The 18329-nt window shown below is 41.3% G+C and overlaps 1 protein-coding gene across 2 annotated transcripts in view; it reads right to left on the reverse strand.

The window, feature by feature from the left end:
- Positions 1 to 18329, reverse strand: part of LOC136825730 (mitochondrial import inner membrane translocase subunit Tim21) — a 188641-nt gene that overhangs the window by 19288 nt on the left and 151024 nt on the right. For both annotated transcript variants that reach the window (XM_067082538.1, XM_067082537.1), the window contains 2 exons: positions 12195 to 12372; positions 4628 to 4743 (listed from right to left, as the gene is read on the reverse strand). In XM_067082538.1, coding sequence (XP_066938639.1) covers positions 4628 to 4743; positions 12195 to 12369 — 291 coding nt within the window. In that variant the 5' untranslated portion in view covers positions 12370 to 12372. The remainder of the gene's footprint in view (positions 1 to 4627; positions 4744 to 12194; positions 12373 to 18329) is intronic.

An 18329-nucleotide genomic window follows, 5' to 3' on the forward strand; every position in this document is an offset into this window, starting at 1 on the left:
GCTTTCAGTTCTTTGACATTTATATGCCAGTTTCTCTGCTCCGGGGACCATGTCCCGGAGACCTCCTTGCTCCCTAGAAGAGCTCCCCAACCTAGATCCGATACATCTGAGTAGAAGTCTAGGTTGGGGCTCAGAGGAAGGAGAGACTTCCCTCCTGACAGTCTTCCTTTGAAACTCCATCAGAGCAGGTCTCTCTTTATCTCGGGAGTCACAGGGAACACGAACATGTCTGGGTTCTCCCTGTCTCAACTGGTCCTTAAGAAAAACTGTAGAGGTCTCATATGTAGTCTGCCTAGGGGAATGAAGGTTCATCCATTTGTTGGCAGAACATTTTCCAAGAGAAAGAAGCTTGCTTACTGTCCTCAGACAGGACTCTACTCTTTTCAGGGAAGGAGAAACCCGAAAATTCTAAGTCTATCATCATCCCTAAATAGAGAATCTATTGAGAAAGATTCAGCTGGGATTCCTGCGTGTTGATCATCAAACCCAGATCCCGGGCCATGAGAAGGGTCCTCCGAAAGTCCTCCAAACACTTCTCTCTCGACTGAGCCCGAAGGAGCCAATTGTCTAGATAGAGGGAGATCTTGATTCCCATCAGATGAAGCCATTTTGCGAGGGGAGAGAGAACTCTGGTAAAAACTTGTGGAGCTGTCGAGAGACCAAAGCATAGAGCACGGAACTAAAACACTCTGTTCTCATATACAAACCTTAGATACTTCCTTGTGTCCAGATGTATAGGGACGTGGAAGTAATAAACAGACGGTTGTAGAATCCTGGGGAGCGCACGTTCTCGACTAATTCTATCGCCCCTTCCTGAGGAGGGACAAAACTTCCTCACTTACGGGAAGAAGCTCTAATTGAGGATTTCTTGATGGCATGTGAGACAAAATGGCCACTAGATTGGGATCTGGAATAAGTTCTCTGCCTGCTGCCATGAAAGGGATGCATCTGTAAAGACTGTCCTAGAAGAAAGAGCGGACATCTCCTTAGGTCACCTAGATGACTGGGTCAAAAGATCCTGGGTGCTCTCTTCTGAAGATCTGATGCTATCCCCAGAACTGTGGCTTGTGGGAACAAATGGTGACCGTCCAGAGGGGAAAACAGGAGTGCAGACTTCTGTGAAGGAGTAACTCCCTTAGAGGTGTAAGAACACCACAGCTCTCTCTTTTTAAGAACCCCCATTGTATAATGGGAAGCCAATTCTTGGGAGCCACCCTTGATACTCCTATCTATGAGAGTACTCCTAGCCAGTCAGTCACACTATCTGCGGGTAAAACTGGACAGTCCTTAATCTTACGAGCCAGAGCACCCACCACCCAGTCCAGGAAGCTCAAAACTTCGAAAACTTTGAACAAGTTAAGAGGGTGGGCTAACTCTGAAGCGTTGAACATAATCTTCGCTGAAGAAAAGGCAGATCTTCGGGACAAGTAAATAAACCCAGAGAAGTCCCTCTGGGAGGAGGCAGAAACTCCCAGAGATGGAGCTTCCCACGTGGCACATGACAAATATCTCCTCTTGGATAACCTGGAAGGAGGAAAACTGAAGATGGCTCTTCCTTGATCCCTTTTCTCCACCAGCCATCCATCCACTTCACTCAAGGCTTTCTTTGCTGGGGAAGAACGCTCCAACTTGGGCAGCTTCGCAGATTCAGTAGTCTGAGATTCCATTAAAAAGGCAGAAGCAGGTGAAGACGGTGCTGCTGGGGAAAATAAACTTGGAATGGTAACATGAAGATACTTAATAACAATGCATAAGCCGATGGGCAAGCGTCCTGAACAAGAATGTCATCTTCCTTGTCAGATGATAAACCCAAGTCCGGCGATTGAGGAGCCAAAGGAGCCCTCTTGAGTAAGTTCAAAATGCTGTCCAGTTTGCTGTAAACAGGGTCCACAACTTTGGGAGCCTGGGCACTAGCAACAGGCTTAGCCTGAAGGAGAGGAGTCGGCTGCACAAAAGAGGGGGCTGAACCGCTTGAGCCCCAACCAAAGAAGATGGAGGTGAGAGGCCGACAGCAGAAACTAAAAGATCGGTCGAAGACAGGCGTTCAGACACCGATGGGCACTCTGTACAGCTGGACATATGGGCACCACTGAGTGTTTGGGCATCAAGGGGCACTCAGAAACGATCAGGCGCTAATGAGAGCTTTGACGTTCTTGGGCGCTCAACACCCAAGGAAACTTCCGAAAATGCAGGGACCTTGGGTGCTGAAGGCCGCTCGGGAGAAGACGCCTTAGAAGATAAGGAGCGTTTACAAGAAGTAGAGCGTTTGAGAGCCAAACTACGACTCTCCATCAAGGAGGGCACTGAAGAAAAACGCTCTGGACTGTCCCAATGACTGCAAGACAGACGAGGGCTATGTACATGCTTCTTGAATCTCTTACAAGGCACAGGAGAACGCGATACATCCACTGCATGTCTTTTCAAAGGACGTGATTCATCCACAAAGTGCCATTGGCATCTGGGACTAGACTCATCCGAACTTGATGAAAGACGACGTACATCCAAAGATACGCCTTTCCAGTGGTGTTTGGCTGCATCCTGGGATTCAGCAACAGGTTCAGCCGAGGGGTGCGACTACTGTGGGCAGACCCCATCAACCTCCCTTAGGCTACCAGTTTGACTCCTCCCAGGTTTAGGGTAGTATGCCATTGACCTATGCCTAAGAGAATTGGTGGGACGAGCAGCCACCTCCCCCACTAACACTTCACTAGCACTAGGCGATACAGGGTGCTCCGAATCACTTTTATTGTCCATTACGACTTTCACTGACAATGCCAATTGTGCAATGGATTTCACTATTAATTCAAACCTCTTATCAATCTTCAACTTGAGGCTGGCAATGGGGTTGGGTTCGGAAGTGAGAGAGCCAGGTGAAGGAGAGGGTTGAACAGATGGACAACTGGGAACAGGATTCACCGAAATCACAGGAACATCAACATTAACATTATCATTAACATTAGCATTACAATTCGGAGATTCCTGGCTAGCTAAGGACTTACTAATCTGTCTAGCAGTCACCTTCCTCTTCTTATCCCTAGCCAGTTTATTCAAATGAAACCTCAAAGTCTTCCAGTTCTTACTGTCCCAGTCTGAACACTTTTTACATTTTAAATCCACTGAGTGTACCTGTCCCCTACAGTCTGTGCAGATCATATGTGAATCATAAGATTCTTTAGTCAAATGAGTATTGCAGACTTTGCAGTAATGCCTAAAGCCAGTTGAACTTGAGTCTGACATTACGAAGAAAACAAGTCAACTAGAAGTCACAATCGGGAAAAACTACACCAAATGACGGAAGGACAATCGGAAAAATAATGAATTTCAAAACAAAGCTGCTGCTAATAACTGGTGTACAGCTCTTTTGCCAATTATTTTCCTCTCTTTCCCCGAAAGTGGACAGGGCTAGCCACCTACCCAAAACAAAATAGCGCGACCCTGGAATTTAAAAATTTTAGCCGCCGAGCGAGTGAAAGTAATAGCAATGTAATTACTTGGTAAGTTACTTATATAAAAACAACCCTCAAAAGAACTATTATCATACAATTGGTAAAGAAAATTGACTACTGTATAAGAAAATATGATTTTCAAATTCAAAGTATCTTAAAATTATTTTGCTGCAAAAGGTCAGCTTCTGAAACAAAATGAAAAACAAAACTATAGTTATAACTTCAAATGGCAAATTTTAAATCAATCTGTATTTTTCATAACTAACAAACCTTCGGTCTTAACATAGGGATAAATTCCCTAGCGCCAACTAGAGTCCGGTTAAAAATAACACAAGAAATAAAGTAACAATTACATACTGACTTTAAATACATTAAAACGTGAAGTTTCACCAGAGGCAAGATTCCAAAATAAAATTTAAAACCACCATCAAAATTATGGCTAATATTCTCTCCAAAAACTTCGGCAAGGAAGTACCCGCCATCCTCATTCCAAGCTTCAGAGAGAAATTGGTCTTTCAGTCTGTGAGACTGGGGCATTCTATCTACAATTGCCATACATTCAAGGAGGCTAGCCAGTCACTGCAATGTGGCTGGTGTTCACCATTCATTAAAAAACTGTGTTAGACACTTAGAGTCAATATGCAGGCAGCAAAAGCATGTTACTGTACTTCCAAGGAGTTATCTCACTTGTGACCTCCATTTTATTATCATTTTGTGAGTTCCATGGTTTTCTTCAATGATCATGAACGAAGTTTCTTATTCTCAGTTTAAAATCTTTACATAGGATGGCACATCTCATTGGAACTGACTCGACTGCTGTTAGTCAAGCTAATTTGTAAGCTTCCTTGTTTTCACATGCACCCAGAAGTGGTGGCACTAAGCAAAACTTTCCATTTATTCCTCTGTACTTCGAATCCTACACTAGTATAAAATTTTTAGAACTATTGGGTTTATGGAACTGAAACCTGCAGGAGCCTGTATTACACTTTTTGAATCACAGGAAATGGTAAAATCACCCTTATCCCAAATTGCTGTTTTCTCAATAGCATTTACAATTTTATATAATTCTGCTGTAGACTCTCAGGTTGCAACTAGAAGTGCATCCCTGCAGTTAAAATTGCTGTACTATTAAACACTCACCACTGCATTTTCTTACAGCCTACTGTGAAACGGAAAATTACCTGTGGAGAAAAGGAAGACAGAAGTTCCTTAAAAATGGAGTATGCCATAAGACCAGTGACACCTACACCAACCAGAACAACTGCTGTGTAGTATGTTGTGCGCGTAGCTTCTTTAGCTGCAAGGAAAAAAGATTGTAATTATGATCACAAAATCACTTCTTGAATAAAACCCAGCTGCCTGAATTAAATGAAAATCTACCTTACATCAAGTTTACGAAAGAAATATATCAAAATTTTTGTTTTCATCAATGCAGTGTCAAGAATTTTTCCAGGCATAAAGTACCATAGCCATATTAAAAAAAGTCAGCAACAACAATACTTCAGCCACACCACATGTTGTAAATAAAATATGTCACTTCTCCACTGAGAGGGGACTATGATATTTTAAGAGAATTATTCTGCTTAAACATGACATTTTTATAAAAAATAGTTTTATGTATACTTACCCAGTAATTACTTAGCGAAGTTTCTAACTCGACAACAACTTCAATTTTGAAACTCGTGGTAGTGATAGTCTTTTGTTTTAGGACGATGAATGCATGGGTTCAAATCGTTAGTCAGACAGCCACTTAAAGACTATGTCTAAGGACCAAGGACATACCTCCCCCCTGTTAACCTTGGTCACGTCGAAAGACCTCATAAGATCGGAGAGATCCTACTTGGAAGAAATGTCTAACCCTGTGTGTCTAAAGACTGGGCTAAGCATAGCTCTATATCCTTTTATCATAGACGAAGAAAGGCCCCTGGTAGATCTCAAGTAGAGAAGAAAGTCCGCCACTTGAGCTATAGTGGTTTCAGAAGAAGAGACGTTATTCTTCTTACACCAAAGTCTAAACACTGCCCACTTTGCCTGATAGACTTTGTTAGTAGAATGTTGTCTACATTTAGAAATAGCTTCTGCCGCAGCTCTTGAAAAGCCTTTCGCTCACAAGTCTGCAGACAGTCGAAACCCTGTCAGGGCCAGAATGGATGCGTCCTGATAAAATTTCCTGTAGTGGGGTTGTCTGAGTTGACTTGGGATTGCCAGAAGAAGGCATGGGAAGTCTACTAGAAGCTCGAGCAGCTCCGGGAACCATTCTTTCCTCGGCCAGAAGGGAGCTTTCAAAGTCATCTTGGTGCTTTGATGTGATTGGAGCTTCTTCAGTACCTCCCTCACCATCCCAAACAGAGAGAAGGCATACACATCCAGGCCAGACCAATTCTGCATCATCACACTGGCCACCCAGGCTCAAGGATCCAGAAAAGGTGAGCAGAACAGGGAAAGACGGTGGTTCCTGGGAGTCGCAAACAAATCAACCATCAGTTCTCCCCACTACTTCCACAGGTCGGAACATATCCAGCGGTCCCGAGTCAAATCTGTCGGGAGAATTTGCTTACGATGACTGAGTTTGTCCGCCAAGACACTGCACTTCCCCTGAATGAATCATGTTAACAGCTAGGTCCAGTTCTGATCTGCCCAAAGCAGGAGATTTCTGGCTGTCTTGCAAAGGGAGAATGAGTGAGTTCTCCCTTGGAGTCTTATATAAGCTAAAGCTGTTGTGTTGTCCGCATGAACCGTAACTACTTTGTTGTGGACTTCTCTGGCAAAGTGTTGCAGTCCCAAATGGATCGCTTTTAGTTCCTTGATGTTGATGTGAAGGTTTTTCTCCTGCTGGGACCAAACTCCTGAAACTTCTTTTCCCTCCAGGAGTGCTCCCTAACTTAGATCCGACAAGTCGGAAAAGAAGTCTAGCTCGGGGTTCACTACGGAAGGAGACTTTACCTCCGATAGTCTGCTTGCAGAATTCCACCAATGCAGGTCCTCCTTTATCTCCTGCATTATTGGGAAAATACACAAGTCTTGACTTGCCTTTCCATCCCAACTGACTCTTAAACAGAACTGCAGAGGTCTCATATGAAGTCTTCCCAACCTCGCAAACTGTTCGATCGACGACAGAGTGCCCAGGAGACTCATCCATTGAGTGGCTGGAAAATTCTGTAGGGAAAGGAAAAGGTTGACTTTCTTCAGGCAGTCTTCTATACTTTTGGGGGAGGGAGAAGCCTGAAAATTCTGAGAGTCAATCTTCATCCCCAAATAAATAATCTGTTGAGAAGGAGTCAGTTGGGATTTTTGAAGGTTCAACAGAAAATCTAGATCCTGTGTCAACAGCAGTCCTTTGGAGGTTCTCCATGCACCTCTCTCTTGTGGGCGAATGAATCAACCAATCGTCTAGGTAAAGGGAAATGTTCACTCCCAGCAGATGAAGCCAGTTGGCTAATGGGTGAGAACTCGGGTGAACACTTGTGGTGCTGTTGACTGGCTGAAACATAACACTCGAAACTGGAATACTTGATTCCCAAAAACAAATCTCAGATACTTCCTCGAGTCTTGCTGAATGGGAATGTGGAAATACAGCAAGCATCTATCGTATCGAGAGATAACATCCAGTCCTCTCAACAAACGGATAATAGGACAGACTGAACTGTTTCCATATGAAACTTCGTTTTCGTTACGTAAAAGTTCAACTGGTCTCCATTCTCCCGTGGCTTTTGGTACTACAAAAAGCCTGTTGTTTAAAAGCCCCTGGACTTGATATTTTCCACCACTTCTATCACCTTTTTCTCGAGGAGAGATGACACTTCTGCCAAGAGGGCTAAATACTTCGTTGATCCTAAGGAGTAAGATGCCAATTTGATGGGAGTGCTGGATGAGGGAGGCTTCTCTTTGAAGGGGATGGAATACCCTTCCCTTAATACTTCGATCTCCCACTGATCTGCCCCCTTCATTCTCCAAATTTCCCAAAAAAGCTGGAGTCTGGCCCCCACAGGCGCATGAAGGACTGAAATTTCACTAGCGGGCTGTAGGTTTGGAGGAGGGTCTCTTAACTGCACGCAGGGCAAAACGTACAGATGCTGGCGGTCTTGACTGCGATCTCGGCCTGCTGCCTCAAAAGGGCTGAGGCTGAAGAGGAGAAGATGACTTGGTAGGGGCAGCATTCCACTCTCTCAGATGCCTTGTAGATTGAGAGAGAAGGTTCTGGGTTGACTTCTTATGAAGGCGAGAAGCCACTTCCTCTACTGTTACAGGCAGTCCCCAGTTTACGACAGGTCTGGCTTATGACGTTTCGAGGTTACGGCGCTTTTCAAATTTATTCATCAGAAATTATTTCCCGGTTTATGACACATGTTCTGGGGTTACGACGCGTTGTGTGCCAATCCGACGGAAGAAATATGACTCCAAAACGGCAGAATAATCAAAATTTGACGGTTTTTTGATGAAAAACTCAATAAAAATGCAGTTTACATCGTTTTCAATACACCCAAAGCATTAAAAGTAAAGTTTTCTTAGGATTTTTGACAATTTTTTATGATTTTTTGGTTTATGACGATTTTCAGTTTACAACGCAGCGTAAAAACAGAACCCCCATTGTAAACCAGGGACTGCCTGTACTTGCAGGAAAAGATGAGTACTATCCAAGGGTGAGAAGAGCAGCACTGATTTATGCGAAGTGGTAATGCCCTTAGGTACAAATGAGACCCAGAGTTCCTTCTCTTTTAGGATCCCCATGGCATATAAGGAAGATATCTCCATATAACTGTCTCTGACCACTTTAGTATCGGCACAGGAAAGAACACTCCTCCAATCAGCAGCAATATCCTGAGGAAGATCTGAATCTCTAATCTTCTTTGCCAAGGCCCCTATGGACTAATCCAGAAAACTAAAAACTTCAAACATTTTGAACCTGTTCGTGAGTAAATGGTCAATTTCCAACGTAGAGAACATAGTCTTTGCCAAAGCAAAGGCCGACCTATGGGTCAAATCAAAGAGACCAGAGAAGTTCCCCTGGGAGAAGGCAACCACTCCCAAAAAGGGAGCCTCTCCAGTCACATACGACCGATATCTTCTGGCTGAAAGACGAGAAGTTGAATACAAAAACATGCCTTTCCCAGAGCCTTCTTAGACAAAGATGATAAAATCACTTTAGGAAGTCTAGACGAATCCCCACGCAGGTCACTCATCATAAATGAGGAAGCCGGAGAAGAAGGAGCTGCCGGTGTGAAGAAATCTGGAAAATTATCTAGCAAATAATTCAACAATGCAGCATAAGCCGAAGGGGTGGAGTCCTATCCTAAATCTTCCTCTCCGATGAGATCGAAGACAGCGAGGGATCTTCGGGCACTACTGTGGAATATGTCGACTACTTGAGAATATACCTAAAATATTGTTTGACTGCTTTTGTAGTGGTGCCAAGGATGGGATCAAACTGGGTGTTGACAACGCAGATGTCGAATGAGGCTGCGAAGAAAACGGATGCTTCAATAAAGAAGTCAACAATACAGAAGTGGGCACCAAACAATCCGGGTGCTCAACCGAAGGGCTCTTAGGCGCCAAGCGGTGTGTGTGTGTGCGCGCTAGTGGGTGCTTCTTCTCTTCTGGGCGCTCAGCTACTAGCGAATGCTTGGTCGCTACTGGGTGCTCGAATGAGGAACATGAACGATCACATAAGGTTCCTGATTGGCCGAAGAACTAGCATGTTTACTGGACACTGACAATGGTCTGGGAGCTACTAGCTGAGAAAAACGTTCAGGATTGTCCCATTTGCTGCACAAAGGCTGCGGACTACCAGACCGTTCCCTGAATCGCTTGCCATACGACTGAGGGAACTGGTCCCCGAGAGGCACGTGCCTTTTCAATGGATGAAATTCATCCGAGAAACTCCACTGGTGCCAGTGAGAAGAGCTAGAATCCCCCAAACTGGATGAGAGATGAAGCACACTAGACACGCCTTTCCAGTGGCTGCCTTTTGTCGACACCTGGGACGTCACAGTTGAGACTGAGGGGGCAAATACCTGTGGGCAGACCTCACCGACCCTCCAGAGCTGGGGGAGTATGGCAGTGACCTTTGCCTGGGAGTGTCAGTGGGACGGGTAGACATCTCCTCCATTAACACATCACTTGAACACTTTTCACTGAATTTGTCCATAAGGACACACATCAATTCACCCAACTGTGCCACTGTACAGTATTAGCAAGAATATGACATTTTTATAAAATACAGTTTTATATATACTTACCAAGTAATGACAAAGCTACTAGCTTTCTACACGGCAGTCTAAGAATTCAAATTTCGCTGTGGCGCTACTATTGTTCGTGTAGGTGATAAGGTTCCGCCCACTTTCGGGACTGATAGAAACAACTCGGCAACGAGCTTCAATTCGTTTTAGCCCTGATGTCCATATGAGGGGAGGCAGGAGGGCTCCGATTATGTAATTACTCAGTAAGTATATATAAAACTTTATTTTATCATAAAAATGTCAATTTTACAAGTGACTTACCAAGTAATTACATAGCTGACTCCATATCGAATGGAGGAGGGAACATGGACATATTCTAATCCAAGACATTAAGAAAGTAATGACTATGAAATAGACAAGGTTGCTAGCATTAGAAGAATGCTTGTTGTTCCTTACCTGGTAAGAGAGCTCCTGCAGACTGGTACTGCCTCTGGGAGGTGCTCATCTTAACTTGTGGAGGACGTGGGTACTTTGCAGCCATGGAAGTTCACCAATGGTTGACAAAGATTAAAAAAGGGTGCCCTTGCCCTGGTCTCCGAGTAAAAAACAATGCCATCAACTACACTAGATTAAAGAACCTCCAACTCGACCATAAAAACTGGTGGGTGATCCAGGTACAAAGTACCCCTAGACTTCCCTTGAACTCAACACCTTACAACAAGGCGAGAGGATAGTAGAGTTCATTTTCAAAGCCTTCCACTTTAGCTCGTCCCAATCCTGACAATCAGAACAAGTCAAATCTACATTACAGTCCTGCCCCCTACATTTCACACATTAGCATGAGAAACAAATAAGAGATCGTAACTAATCTAGTCCTGCAACTTTCAGAACAGTACTGAACACTAGAGGAACTAGTCAGACATCCGAGCTAATTAGAATAAAGTTAACAAAGCTAACAAAATGACTAAATAGCAGCAGAAAATTTTTGGCGCACACCGAGAATGCAAAATTCAAATACTTCACCAAAGTACAGTACTGGACAAATATCCCAAAAAATGATGACAATGACTGCACAAAACGACCGTTGTTAGTCGGGAGCCAGCAGAAAACGAATTGAAGCTCTTTGCCGAGTTGTTCCTATCAGTCCCGAAAGGTGGTGGGACCTTGTCACCTCCACGAACGATAGTAGCGCCACCGCAAAATTTTAATTCTTAGACTGCCGTGTAGAAAGTCAATAGCTATGTAATTACTTGGTAAGTCACATATAAAAATCAAACTTTTTATCAAATTCTGATTCGAGGCTGGAGTAGCAATCCAGGTCGGGAGTGAGGGAGCCAGGAGAGGAGATCGATGGTACAAGAGAAGGGCTGGAAATAAGAGAAATCACTTTAGTAGGAGAAGGGAGAGAAAGAATATTAACCACACTAGATTTCTGAGTCACGTCTTGAGTTGCTAATTTAACCTCAGCTCTAGAAGCTGCTTTTCTCTTACGATTCCTTTTTAGTTTGGATAGGTGAGAAGCTAAAGTCTTCCATTTCCTCTTGTCTCATTCACAGCATTCCTCACAAGTCAAGTCAACTGCAAATTTGTCCTCTGCGTGTCGTACATAAAGTGTGTGAATCATGCGAGTGCTGCAGCAATACCTAATACTCAATGTGCTAGAGTCTGACATAGTTACTAGCTAACTGAGTCAAAATAAGTATATCTCCTAAGAGAACAATAGTCAAAATTAAGAACAAAAAACATACTGCCAGTTAAGCAATACAAATCCGAAGGCTATCGAGACGAAATACATCAGCAAAAGGTAAGAATCTCAAGCTGAAACCAAAATCGAGCTGCTTTCTTAACACTGTGTTGCTGTTAAGCCAGAAGAAACAAAAGTGAAGCTCTTGGCTGAGTTGTTCCTCTCTCTCTCACCCCAAAAGTGGGCAGGGTTAGTCACCTACATAAAAAGACTACTGCTACCATGATTTTCAAAACTGAAGCTGCCGTCGAGTTAGAAACTCTTAGTTAAGTAATTACTGGGTAAGTTACTGAACTTATATAAAAATGTGTTCTCTCTACTTTTGGCAGCCCTTAAGAGTCAGTTTTTTACTAAGTGGTTTGAGTAAACTGTCTTTTATAGATTTAATAACTTATCAACTTACTACAGTATTGAAAATTCACTGAAGAATTTCACAAATGGTTTCAAACAAAATTTCATCTTTACTGACCAAATGATGGAATTTATTTTTTTTTTTACACAAAACCCATTCTACTTAATTATAACACATACTGACTGCTGTTTTTCAGGGCCACAGCTACAGAATTTGACACAAAAGAAGTACTGTGAAAGAAACCTAACTTTACTCCAAACAAAGAAAAATTAACTATCTCCTTAAGTGATAGCATGGATGCTACTTTAACTCAATGAGATTATTGCATAACAAATGTAACTATAAAAATTCAATCTTCACAATAATGGCACAAGGCCAGCAGCACTATAAAAGCAGATATTCTGAGATTATGAACTCAATGTATTTCATAATAAAATACTAAAGGCACTACATTTGAAAGAAAAATAATTACTTGCCCTTGTTAAACTTTCCAGCATCTGATCGGACATGCTTAGAAACCGATTTATCCCCCAATGCTCTACTAGTCGAAACCGGACGGGGTTTTGCCACAGACGTCCAAAGACAGCTTGGAAGCTGTGACCCTAAACATCTTTGGCATACAGATTTATGAAGATTCACAACGAGCATCATTTCCTAAAAATAAAGAAAATACAGTAACAATTAGTATCCCTTAAAACAAAAAGTGCAGAATACTAATTTCATACTTTAGGTACAATCAGCAAGTTTTCTTTTAAATATTTCCCATAAACAAAATATACTGAACAATGTATTCAACTTCTGTTATTAGTCACAATGTCAAAATAGGACAAAAAAGAACCTGTAAAAATTATTTCATGTAATCTATCACTAACAACAAATACAGTACTCGACTCTAATTTTGGCAATCTGAACATAATTACCACACATTTCAAGTTTACAGTAAACCCCCCACATTCGCGTTCTCATGATTTGCGGACTCATGCATTCGCGGGTTTCTCTGTGGAACATATCTAGCCATTATTCGTGGAAAATTCGCCCATTCGCGGTATTTTTCACTGAAATATTCACAAATTACTGTATTTTCATATAATTTTCATGAATAAATGTACTTTTTGAGATAAAACTATTAAAATACTCAGGTATAAGCATTTTTACAGGATTCTTCTTGTGTTTACACTATCAAAATGGGCAGTTCTAAGTGTTTTTAGAGGGGTTTTAAGTATTCGCGGATTTTAGCTATTCGCGGGGAGAGGGGGTGGTATGCATCCCCCGCGAATACTGTATTCCTTTAAAGGTCAGAGTTCAAGATAAAGGTTAAAATACAATAAAGGTGATCTCTGCTGAATTATAACTTAGGAAAAAGTGACAAACAAGACCATCCGTCAATGGTCCAAGTCACAACAGTGTCCAAGGAGAAGACGCAAACTGGTGATAGTAGATAAAGTGAGCTGCAGAAATATAAGCAAAATCTTAATGGCTTCTGTATCTGCATTATGAAGGTGAATGAACATGAATAAGAAGGATAAGTTTTATTTTAGGATTCTAGTTCAGGTTATATGTTATGAAGGAGAATGCACAGAAATAAGCAGCTTTTCAAAATATGATGGTTGTCTATTTTTTCATTACAGTTAAAGGGGTTTACCTCTTTTTTTCCTTTGTTCCAAAGTTTGTTTTAAAATTGGAAACAAGAATTCTAGGTCTTAGTTGTAATAAAACATGTTCACTTTCCCAGTTTATATAATGAAAAAGGATAGCATGAAAGGTCCCACAACAAGTGATTGCATATACTCTGTGGTCTAGTTTGAACTTCATACAGATCACTTAACCTAAATAGAACACTTCTCATATACCATGCATAAGGGTCGAGATGTTTGTGAAACAGTCATGGAACTATGTTATAGTACTACCACTTTACCCGTAATAGAGGAATGGATAACCATCATATTTTGAAAAGTTTCTCCTTATTTCTGTTCAATCTCCTTCATAACATATGACCTGGATTAAAATCCTAAAATAAAACTTAACCTTCTTATTCATGTTCATTCACCTTCATAACGCAGGTACAGAAGTCATTAAAATTTTGCTAATATTTCTGCAGTACACTTTTTCTACTATCTTCAGTTTGATTCTTCTCCTTGGACACTGTTGTGACTTGGACCATTACCGGATGGTCTCGTTTGTCACTTTTTCGCAAGTTGTATTTCAACAGAGACCTTTCGCATCCAAAATTGATCCCTGATCCCCTTTACCTGCCGAGAGCAACGAGATTCACTGAACAGCAGTGCCAATATGCAGTCAATGTGCCTCGCTGTCAAACTTCTCAGTTCCAGAGGTCCTTTATTCCTCACACTGTTCGACTGTGGAACAGCTTCCCAGAGGATGTTGTGCAATTGGAACTTCAGAACTTCAAGGTAAGATGCAATGCATTATTATCATAATGCTATTCTCCTTGCAATTTAATACATTTTTATGTATTTGATGTATTACTTTATTTTTTCTTTTTTAATACTGTAAGTGGGGTATCTTCCTTTTGTATTTGCCTTTATTATACCTCCTCTTACTTCTCATTTTGCTTCTTCCTGATGAACACTATATTCTTTGGAGCTTGAATTTCAAGTCAGTGGCCCTGTGTTCCATATAAGTTTCATCTCCTGAATAATAATAAAAATCCTGAAATCTGGAGAATTACCTCACTGGGAATGACAGATGGGCCAATGACACTGAGATTCTAGCTCTACTAGTATAAAAAAAAAAGTGATTTGGTAAAGAGACAGAAAGGCAGTGGCCATGGAGGTTGGAATCCACTAAGGGGTGTACAACTTGCATGCAGAAACAAACAGCCCTTAAAATGGTACAGGAGGTTGGATGACACTCCAGATAGAGACAGGGAATTCAAAAGTTTAATTACTTCAAGTCCGATTTTTAACAAGTACCACGAAAGAAAGCTGAAGGCTCTGAAGACTTCAGAGAATTCAAGAGGACATGGAACAGAAGTTCAAATGGGTGAAACTATGTGGGTCGTGAGAGGGTATTCCACTGGCCAATATAGTGCGGGAGACAGGGTGCAATCTTTCCTAGGATATTTGATGGAAACCTATGACTTGGATAACTCAAGAAGTTGCTCTTGAAGAAATTGCTTATCCATCAGGATTGGAAGCAAGGGAGCCAAACACGGGAGTAGGAGGTTGAATAGTACGAGGGCAAGAAATAGGAGAAACAGCTGGAATGAGTAGTAGGAAAAGCAATAGAACTAACCTGTGAACTAGGTTTAGGCGTAGCTTCTACACTAAGGGAACGCCTCTTGGCTCCAGAAGCCGCTTTCCTCTTCCTATCTCTCTCTAATATGTCTAAATGAGGCTTCTAAATCTTCCTTTGTTTAATATCGCATGAAGAACACTCATTACAAGTTTTCTCCATGCTTCACTCTTGCCCCCTACATCTACTACAGAGTGAATGAGGATCATAACAAGCTTTTGTGAGCCTAGTTTTACAGCCTTGGCTGCAGTAGCAAACACTCAAACTACTAAAATCCGACATAATTCAGTAAAAAACTAGGGAACTACTCATAAAAATGATAATCTATCAAAGGCTTGCTGGCTACCAAAACAAAGTAATTGTACTTCAAAATTCGTAAAGACAACTGAAAAACCATCAAAAAGCTGCTGCAAATGGCGCTGATGTGTATACCGGAGCTGGCAGAAACAAACTGGCTTACCTGCCAGGTTGTTTCTGTGTTCCCCATTAGTGGGTGGGGCCTGTCACCTACACAAAACAGAGCACTACCGCAAATTTTAAAAAAGCTGCTGCGCAAGTTTCGGTGATCACTTGATAAGTTGCTCAGTGTTGACTATGTTTTTGACATTCACACAAAAAAAGTTTAACTTGGTGTTACTTTACACTCAGTACAAACAGGGGTTGGATCCATGGGCTGTTCATCAAATACCCTAGGGTCAAATGAAAGCGTACAATTCTAAAATGAATTAAAATTACTCGTGTATTGTTCATTCTTATACGATCAATGGCATATTCCAACATCAGGCTTAACCTTTTTAATGTTACTATCATGTTCATTATTGTGTATATTGTATTCTGCCATTCACTGATTATCGATAATTGGCTTTGAAATGTTACGTAATCGCTAATAGGCTGCTGTATGGATGTCTGCTTCTGCCAGAGATTTATCTCTTTTAGAGTGGTTCGTGGTGGTAGGTTTGTTTACTAATATTAGCAATTATGACTTGGATCATCAATGGTTTGTCTCTTGTTTGTCAATTTTTAATAAATTGTACTTTAACAGATCTTTCACATTCACTACCGATCTCTGATCCCCCTTTCCTGTCGAGAGCGACCAGATTTGCTGAACAGGAGCACCAATTTACAACAAATATGCCTCGCTGTTAAACTCCTCAGTTCCAGAGGTCCTTTATTCCTTACACCATTGGACTGTGGAACAGTCTCCCTGAAGATGTTGTAAAATTGGAATGTCAAAAGTTCAAGCAAAGATGCAATGCATTACTACCCTAATACAATTCTGCTTGCATTTCAAAAATTTACTTACATTTTTATCTAGTTACTAATTTAATTTTTTCTTTTTTAATAAGCGAGATCTCCTCTTTCTGTATTTCCCTTTACCTCCTCTTACTTGATTATGGTAGGTGATTACAGGTTTCCCTGCCACCTCATCTGCTTAACTTCAACTAACCATTAGGTTACTAAGTATTATCAACAAATGTTTCCACCTTGTGCTGAGGAATACAAAAAAGACACTAGTTGTATTTCTGTAAGAACATGGACTATTTTACTACAATGTCAACTCAAGTTTCTATTTATCAAGTAACATTTTAATTTCATCATATACCAACTTTATTTGGTATTATAGATTTTGTTATATGTTACTACCCTACACATCCCAGTGTATCTGGTCCCACTGTTATCAATATTGTCTAAGCCTAGCTAAGCCTGGGCTTCTGTTAATCTGTGGTTGAAGTAACACCACCATAAAAATCTGAAAAACTACTCCTACAACCAAGGTTGCTCATTTAACAGACTGGCTAGTTTGTACTGCCTGCTAATGCTCTTCTACTAGACGTAAATATTACTGGGTCTACCATAAACTGTGCTGTATAATGACTAAACACAAGGCTGAGAGGCCTCTATAAATAGCCTAGCAGCAAATCATTACAGCTATGAGGTTGGAGTAGCACTGTTAAATGCCAGGCCAATTACAATGATGTACTGGCTGAGCTATTAGTATGGTATTGTGTAGATGGAAGACTAAGTTAAGAATCAGTAAATGTATAAGGCTACCTGCTGAAAAATTATAAGATACCATCTAATGTTGGCCAGGAACCTGTGCCTATACAACACATCCTATAAGCATTACATTTTTTTCTGAAAACCAGCGAGTGATGCATTCAAGTAGATACAGCCTTCTGTAATACTGCTGGTTACCCTAACCTATTTCTGGTGTGGTTATTCGTTGGCTCAGTAACAGTCATTTATAGTAATCCCCCGTTGGCTGTGGTTTACCCTTACTTTATCTCTGGGTTAAGTCCTTTTCAAAGTCCTATATTGGAGTTGCAAGCCTATGAGATCAACTTGACCTTCTTCATAACCCCTTCAGCCGAGGGGATTTGCTGGCTGAACAGACCTGGAAAGCACTCAACTTAATATTACAGAAACCTTGGTCTCCTTCAAATATAAGTTATTCACAACAATTTTCAATAAGCATTTTCAATTCCTCTAGGAATTCTAGGATGGTGAAATTTGGCTCTTCAAAGAACTTTTGATGCGATTCTGAAGAATTTTTCCTATATCTAACAATGATGGGATCTTAAACATGGTTAACCTACTTAATAATTTTGGATGTGATTTTAACAACTATGACAAGCCGAGTGTTGTATTCATGTTGGTTATGAAAATGTCCATACCCTATGATGTAATTTCAATATGTTTAACACTAACTTCTGCTGGATATTGTTGGTAAACCCATTAAACATTCCCCTAAGTCTGACAATAACGAAGATCAAGTGGTGTTTATTGTCAATAGGTCCAAGTAGGCTTGGGGAGGCCAAGAAAGTATAGGAAATAACCAAGGTATGTTAGCAAACAAACATCATTTCATTTTAATTTGTGGCGTTGTCAGGATACCAAGTCAGGGTAGGATAGGCTATGGGATTCTGCAGTTAGCCAATGGTCAGGCAGATCCTAGCATCTCAAGTTAGGTAGGATTAGCATTAAGGTAATTCTAAGCTGTAGTTCTGCGGTGAGCTAGACTATGGCAATTGACGTTTTCCTGTTATTTTACTTGCTTTACAAGAATTTAAAGTAATATTTTGCCGACCAGCCGTACTAAACTGTAATTGACCTTTGATGACTAAACTACCGATGGGGTAGATCTAAGCTGGCACTCCACGGCGAGCCCCCCACCCCCTCCATAGCCAATACGGCAAAAATTGTAGCCAGTAAACATCGCTAAAAATACCAACCTAACGTACCCTAGGGGTGTTTAATGGTTACAATTTTGCCGTATTAGTTATGGACAGGGGTGGGGGCTCGCTGCGGAATGCTGGCTTAGATCTACCCCGTCGTGTAGTCTTCAAAGGTCAATT

The sequence above is a fragment of the Macrobrachium rosenbergii genome, chromosome 39, assembly GCF_040412425.1.
Source record: "Macrobrachium rosenbergii isolate ZJJX-2024 chromosome 39, ASM4041242v1, whole genome shotgun sequence".
Taxonomy (NCBI): domain Eukaryota; kingdom Metazoa; phylum Arthropoda; class Malacostraca; order Decapoda; family Palaemonidae; genus Macrobrachium; species Macrobrachium rosenbergii.